The sequence below is a fragment of the Dipodomys ordii genome, unplaced genomic scaffold (assembly GCF_000151885.1).
Source record: "Dipodomys ordii isolate 6190 unplaced genomic scaffold, Dord_2.0 Scaffold7, whole genome shotgun sequence".
In the NCBI taxonomy this organism is placed as follows: Eukaryota; Metazoa; Chordata; class Mammalia; order Rodentia; family Heteromyidae; genus Dipodomys; species Dipodomys ordii.
The window spans coordinates 7232655-7240536 of record NW_012267223.1 but is presented as its reverse complement, the minus strand read 5'-3'; the positions used below and the strand labels follow the sequence as shown (position 1 = coordinate 7240536).

General features: G+C 51.5%; 1 protein-coding gene across 1 annotated transcript in view; it reads left to right on the top strand.

Annotated features, from left to right (window-relative positions):
- Nucleotides 1–639: 639 nt before the first annotated feature.
- The window catches only part of Rgs9 (regulator of G-protein signaling 9), a 62303-nt gene continuing 55060 nt past the window's right edge, over nt 640–7882 (top strand). Inside the window, exon 1 of the mRNA XM_013038035.1 lies at nt 640–849. Coding sequence (XP_012893489.1) covers nt 793–849 — 57 coding nt within the window. The 5' untranslated portion in view covers nt 640–792. The remainder of the gene's footprint in view (nt 850–7882) is intronic.

The window sequence follows — 7882 nt, the reverse complement described above, 5'->3', positions numbered from 1 at the left end:
ATCACTAAGAATCAGAAGTAAAATCTAATTTGCCCAACGCTAGACAGGTGGCTGAGGAGAAATAACCTCTTCATTCGTCACTACCTTTAAAATAAACTTCTTGCCAATTATTCTGATATTTATTTGTTCATTGCCACCTCTGATCTTTGTGCCTACCAAGACATTCAGGAACAATCACTGTTACTCGTGTCTGCATTAAATGCCTGAGGAGCCTTTCCAGTGTGAGCCCATTATTATTTGTTTTAACTTCTTTGATAACGAGTTGATTCTTGAGATTCTAAGGAATTTGCCCAAGGTTGCCCAGCAATTGATGGCCAAGGTGGCATTGGAAAGACACCGCTTCCACAGCGCTTTATTAGTGGGAACCATTTGCCTGATTCTGAACCTAACTCGGTTAAAAGGCTTAATCAGGCCCTGGGACACTGCCACCTGCTTGCTCATCCCTGACCCTTGGGGGTCACCTGAGGCTCCACCGAATCCAGGTGGAGCCGCACACCGCCCCCTGGTGGCAGGCGGGCGCCCGCGCCGCGCGCATGCTAATGAGGCCGCGCCGCCGCCCGCTGATTGGCTGACGCGGACTCCAGCTGTTTTGCAAGTCGGCGGGTGCGAGTAGAGCGGAGGAGCCGCAGGCGGCTGCCCGGCCCCGAGCGCTCCCCGCCCTGCGCCTGCCGGGACGACGCCCGGGCTGGGGCGGGCCAGGCCGGCTTCCCAACTTAGGGAGGCGGGGTGGAAGGGGTGCTTTCCCTTTCTCTCAAATTCGTGTTGTGCTGGTGAACTCATCCCGGATCCAGCATGACGATCCGACACCAAGGCCAGCAGTACAGGCCGAGGATGGCATTTCTCCCAAAGGTACCAGGGGTGTCCCCACCTGTGGGCCTGGCAGGGGGGCGGGGGGCGTCCCTGGGGAGAGTGGGGGGGCGGGGCGGGCGTCCCTGGGGAGAGTGGGGGGGCAGCGGGGCGGGCGTCCCTGTGGTCGGTTCGAGATGAGCTCAAACGGCTGGGGAGGTCTGGTGTTGCCTTTTCAAGACTGCAATCGTTGGGTTTGTGTGTGAGCTGTTGGTCCTGGAGCTCCGGAGGTCAGCGAGGCCGGTCGGCCGGAGGCTGCTGCGGACAGCCAACAACCTGTTACTCGGAGAAGCGAGGGGAGGCTGCTGTGGGGAGGCAGCGCAGGGCGAGGCTGCGCTGGGGGTCTGAGTCGGCCTGTTTGTATGGTTATAAGGCACGGGATGCTAAGGGAACGTGTGTGTGTGTGTGTGTGTGTGCCATCTTCTGGTCCACACGGTAGTATTTTAAAGTGAGGGAGGGTTTGTGTGTGCGCGCCTAGACCGCAAAACTGGCGTGATCTGTAAGGATCTAGGGCCTCCCTGAGCCCTTCTCTTGAGCCGAGCAGCTGGGTGTCTCCCAGCTTGCACGATCAGAGCCTTTTCTGTCTGTTGCAAATGTTTTCTTAGAGCCAGCAAGGTTAGGGGGAGAGGGAGAGGATACACTTGTGGGGTAATGTGTCTGGGGACCAAGCCCCGGTCATCTTGTTCCTGGCTTTTGAGGCAGCAAGTGTGGGAAGAGTTCTATGGGGGATTAGGTCTCAGGTCACTTGTGTGCCCTTCCTCCTGTCCCCAGCCACTTTCGCAGGACAGTTTGCATCTTCTTAAGCTTATCCCATTGAGTAGAATTAGCTGAATGTGTGGTGACAAGCTAGGCCAGGGCCCTGAGCCCGGAGACCTCAGCAAGTTGCTTAGAGTCAGTGACCAGCGCTCTGGATTTGCTGCATGTTAAAAACCTGTCCCATGGGGGGAGGGGGGGAGGGCACACTCAGTCACACTTGATCTCCCTCCATAGGAGAGATGTGAGGATGTCCAGAAAACAGAATCAACCCAGAGCGTCAGTACTGCTGTGGCTGGATTCCTAAAAGTCAGAAGAAGCTAACCAAGTCTGATGTGGGCAAACAAATATGAACTTCCAGGTTTTTGGCAGGCAGGACTGCTCTGGCTGGGGAAAGAGTAATTGTCTGGAGATACTGAGCTTCCTTATTAAATCTTGGGCATTCTTTCCCATGACAGCTGTTGTCTTATCTAGTAGCTTCTCTCTTTACCTTGGTCTTCTCACTGGTGTCTTAATCTCCAGCCTCCCCTTCTCTATGCAATCTTTCCTCCTCTTCAGCTCTCCCTCTCATTCCCGTCCCCCCCCACCTCCATCCTGGCCTCCCTTCCTCTACCCCAGCCTTGGCTTCCACCTCAGTTTCCCTTCCTCCACCCAGCCTCCCTTTTCCACCAAGTTTCCCTCCACCCCAGCTTCTCTTCCCTCCTCACTCCCTCCTCCCCTCCTCCAAGACACCCCTCCCACACACTGGTTTTCTTTCCAAAATTAAATGACCCCCTCCATTTGAGCCCCCTTCCCCCCATTGATGTCCTACGCCTGCAGAATGCAGTCTCCCTTCTCTGCCTGGCTGCTCAAGATTCCTCCCCCCACCAGATTCCTCCCCCCACTTCATTTCCCCAGCTTACCTCCCCCCTTCCCCTTCCTCCCCCGCCCCCCAGGAGGCAGAACAGAGCAGTGGCAGGTACCCAGGGCTCCCAGCTCCATGACCTCCATACCTTTTTCGGACTTAACGTTCTGTCCTAGCTCAGGCTCTTCTGTGAGCCTCCTTTTGCCTCTCTGCGATCCTTCCATCCCCCCCCTCCCCTGTTCCCACAGCCCACGCATAGGCCCCTCCCCCGTGAAGGTGGGTTCTGTCAACCCCCTAAGTGGACTGACTTCCGCTCCTGTGCCTGCAGATGCCCCCCCCCATCTTTCATATTGCTTCTCCTTTGTCTTGCACTGGTTAGGACCCTGCCTGCATCTTCCAGTGTTTTGGGTCATGTCACAGAGCGGCTTAGAGAGCAGGAAACAGGAAAGGCTCTGCAGAACAGGTCTTAAGAACATGTGCTGGGGGACCCTTACCAACCAGATGGCCCAGCCATCTAGCCTACTGGAGACAGGGTTGGATCAAAGGCATGTGCGTGGCGACAGGTACCATAGTCTCCATTCCAGGCTTGTTATGCTACACATTGTGTCCCTAACAGGGTCTTACTGGCATTTTCTCTTCTGTTTCATTGGATAGTGGTCCGATGAAATGGATGACTATTATTTTACAAAGAAGGAAACTGAGGCCCAGACAGCCTCATGAAAATGATAGGACCAGCCAGGTGCTAGTGGCTTATGCCTGTAATCCTAGCTATTCGGGAGGCCGAGATCTGAGGATCATGGGTTGAAGCTAGCCTGGGCAGGAAAGTCCATGAGACTCTTTTTTTTTTTTTTTGGTTTTTTTTTTGTTTTGTTTTTTTGTCAGTTGTAGGGCTTGAACTCTGGGCACTGCCTCTCAGCTCTTCAGCTCAAGGCAAGTGCTCTACTGCTCGAGCCACAGTGCCACTTCTGGTTTTCTAGTGGTTTATTGGACATAAGAGTCTTAGGGAGTTTCCTGCCTGGCTGGCTTTGAACCATGATCCTCAAATCTTAGCTTCTTGAGTAGCTAGGATTATAGGCATGAGCCACCAGCGCCCGGGGTCCATGAGACTCTTATCTCCAAACAAACCACTCAAAAAAGCTGAAAGTGGTACTGTGGCTCAAGTGGTCGAGTGCTAGCTCTGAGTAAAAGGAGCTCAGGGACAGTATCCAGGCCCTGAGTTCAAGTCCCAGGACTGGCCAAAAAAAAAAGAAAAAAAGAAGAAAACTAAAAATAAATAAAGAGGTAGTACCAGAAAAAGATCCAAAAAGATTACAGAAGTGGCCATTGTCTATTTCCAAGTGCTAAAAAATGCTACAAACATTTCTATGCTGTAAGATGGAATATGGAGGCTGTGGGTGGAGCCTTCAATGAGGCTGGGGACACAGAGGTTCAGGCTGAGGATAAATAGGAGGTTCTGGGCAGAAAGAGGGGAAGATGCTTCAAAGAGAGGGAACGGCACATGGCTGGGAGGCCAAGCATCTGGTGGTCTGCAGACACATGGTGTTGTAGATGGAAGTAGAAGAAAGGTAGATTGAGATGGAGGGATGGAAATGAGCTCTTGCAACTCTCTGAAGATGATTTGATTTGATTCTTAAGGAACCATTGCAGAATTTGGACTAGGCAAGGAATGCAGCAGACTTGAGCTAAGATTGTTTACTGAGGGTCCTGCTGTGTCCCCCACTGCTGTGACACCCAGGGAACGGAGTCTTCTCATAGTATGTGTGTGTGTGGGGGGGGTGATATCGTTCAGAAGTATCCTCCTGTGAGTGCTGAGGTAGTTCCCCTGTGCTTCCAACTCCAGTTCCACGCAGTGGCTGGAGATACCTGCCCATTAGCCTGGCTGCTGCCCACCTGCATGCCTGGGCTTGGTCAAGGTATGGTGGGAAGAGGTGGAGGGCTCACCTGGCCCAGGGCTTTGCTCAGGATGGGGTTAGCCAAGGATACCTGGACTAAAGAGCCACAGGTAAGTGGTTTCCGGTGGCTCTCATACCCATGAGCATTTTTTTTTTGTTTTGGTGCTGCCCCACACTTTTGTGATTTCTGGTTCACCATCCCAGCCAATCCCACCTCCCTCTTCCCTAGAGATTTCCCATAGGATTGGCTCTCTTGGTGACTGAGGAGGGTCTTCTGTTTCATGATTTACCTTTCCTGTAGGCTCCTGGCATCTCTCTGTCTCTGTCTCTCCCCTGCCAACCACCCCTTGGGAAGAGGACTTCATAAACCTGGGCAGAGGATTTTTTTTTTTTTTTTTGGTCATAGGGCTTGAACTCTGGGCCTGGGCACTGTCCCTCAGCTCTTCAGCTCAAGGCGAGCGCTCTACCACTTGAGCCACAGCACCACTTCCAGTTTTCTGGTGGGTCATTGGAAATAAGAGTCTCAAGGACTTTTCTGCCCCAGTTGGCTTTGAACCACCATCCTCAGATCTTATCCTCCTGAGTAGCTAGGATTACAGGCATGAGCCACCAATGCCTGGCTGGTTGTACTTTTTTTTAATCCAATACACTTAGTGGAACACCTTTATGCCAGGTGTAGGGGATACCAGGTTTCTTAGAGCACCCAGAGAAAGACAGCTGTATAAACACAGACTTTGTTGTTGATACACCCAGCAGGGGTGGCTGGGGGAGTAGTGTCTGGGGTGTGTGTGAGGAATTAGATTTCATGAGGAGCTCATTTTTTTTAAAGGAGGAGGTTAGGAAGATGAGTGGCATTGTAGGCAGATGCAAAACACAGATGTGCAAGAGAGAGGGGTGGCTGGAGGAGACTCCTTGGGGTGAGGACAGCGGGCTCTGAGAGGGATGGGTGTGGAGTAGATGGACAGGAAGGCTGGGTGGTTGAGAAGGGTTCTGAGCTGGAGGGCTTCCTACAAGCTGCCGAGGATTTGATGCTTTCTGTGTTTAATGGTGCTCTAAAAGCAGGGATGAGTAAGATGGGTTGGTTTACATGCTACAAGTGGGATTCTGATGAGAAGGCGTGACTGCTTTTCAACCCCGGCTGGCTGCAGCGTTAACAGGATTCACATCAAGTCATTGTCCTTAGAATTTCTGATTTATTTGGCTTAAGGTGAGGCCCAGACATTTGTCTTTTTAGAAAGACCTTCCCAGGTGGTTTGAATATGCAGCTCTGGGGCCATTTGGCAACATCTGGGTATATTTTGGGCTACAGCCACTGGGAATTTTACTGGCACTGAGTGGGTAGAGACAGATGGCGATATTTTATAGTACACAGGATGGTCCCCTAAACAGGTCCCCCAGGCTAGAGAGCATATTAAAGGCTGTGAACCAATGCCCAGTAAAGGCAGAGCCTGTCCTCAGCCCTTTGTTAGCTCACTGTGGAGCCGCTGATCCACCGAGGATGAGCCAGTGGGTAGATGAGATACAGACAAAACCAGAATCAAGGGGCTGGGAATGTGGCTTAGTGGTAGAGTGCTTGCCTAGCATGCATGAACCCCTGGGTTCAATTCCTCAGTACCACATACACAGAAAAACTTGGAAGTGGCACTGTGGCTCAAGAGGTAGAGTGTTAGCTTTGAGCAAAAGAAGCTCAGGGACAGTGCCCAGGCCCTGAGTTCAAGCCCCAGGACTGGCAACAAAACAAAACACCAATATCAATAGAAGTTGGCTATTGCAGTTCTTGCCTGGGGCCAGCTGGAGTTCCTGCTGGGGTGTAGCGGGGTGGGGGAGCAGGCTCAGGAGAAAGAGCACCTCATACTTAGGCCCAGTGCAGGTGAGTGTCTCCGGATGCTGGGAGGAGCTTGCGATTCTTAGATTGGAGTTTGCCCAGCCAAGATCCCACTTTCCTCTCTCAGCAAAACAATACTGTGCGGTTCTGGGCCACTCACCCCCATCTCCAAGTAGAAAACTCCTAATGATCATTGTTTCCCCTGGGAGCTTCTTCCAGCAACCCCAAGGTCTTCCACTGTGAGTGGCAGCTCCTAATTTGAGGAGCAACGTGGGTGCGGTGGGTGGGCTGTCAGAGCTGTCAAAGTCATCAAAGCCGTCGTTTCTGATCCCTTCATGATGTGGGGGTCCCCGGGATGGGACCTGCAGTCACATCTCAGTGCATGGATGACTGAGAGAGGAAATGTGGGGCTGATACCCCTCCCCCCTTCCCAGCTTCTCCCAACGCAGCATCACCCTCCCCTCTTCTCCCGACCTTCAACACAGGGTCAAATGGGGGCCCAGCAGTGGCCTGCTTTTGTGGCATTTATGTGGGAGGGGATGGGAAGCTGATCTGTCTGGGGACAGGAGCCCGGCTCTTCCAATGTGGGCCTAGACCTGCCTGGTTTTCCTTCATCTCCTCAGGGACAGACACCCAGAGGACCCAAAGCATTGGGAGGGGATGGTTTACAACAATTTGGAGCAGAAAAGCAAGGAGAATGTGGAGAATCATGCAGTCACTTTTCTGAGAATGGGAGATGGTTTTTTTTTTTTCTGTGTTCATCTGCACAGGCCACCATAACAAAATACCACAGACTCAGTGGTTTAAACAACAGAAATGTATTTTCTCACAGTTCTGGAGGCTGGAATTCTTCCATCAATGTGTAGAGGGTGGGTTTTTTTCTGAGAGCTCGGGTCTTGGGTTTGGGGATGGTCCTCCTTATTTTCTGGTTCAGATCCTTTCACATACTAGACAAGCTTTACCACTGAGCTACATTACATCCCCAGACCTTGTTTTGCTTTGCTTTGCTTTCTGTGCCCGAGGCTTGAACTCAACCTGGTGCTGTCCCTTAGCTTTTTTGCTCAAGGCTAGCGCTCTACCACTTGAATCACATCTTTTCTTCCAACCTTTTTCTGGTGGTTAATTAGAGATAAATGTCTCATAGACCTTCCTGCCTGGGCTGGCCTTGAACCTATATTTCCAGATCTCAGCTTCTTTAGTAGCTAGGATTAGAGATGTGAGCTACTGGCATCTGGCGCTCAGACTTTTTTCTTTTTTGAGACAGGGTCTCTGTTTCTGTACCTCAAGCTGGCCTCAAACTTGTGATCCTCCTTGCCTTTGTCTCCCAAGGGCTGGGGTTACAGGCATGTACTATCATACCTAGCTCTTACTTAACTTTTTAAAGAAAGACTCTCATGTCCAAAATCAAGCAGGTTCTGAAGTGTTAGGGGTTAGGTATGACTTTAACATATGAAGCTCACAATAGAATCTCCAAGACTCCATGGCATGTGCTGGGATCCTGTCATTTCTGGGTGAGATGACCAGGGAGAGCCCTCAGAGGAGTTTCTCTGAGGAAGATTGTTCAAAACCCCAAAGGCTGAACCCCTTTGAATGTTCCCCAGGCCCATGTGACAGTCTTCCCTCCCACCAGCTACTCCTTTTTGCAAAGGGTGACATACCTGCTAGAAAGAAATCTGACTCCCCTCATTGTGATTTTAAAATAACTCTCATTATTCCTCCTCT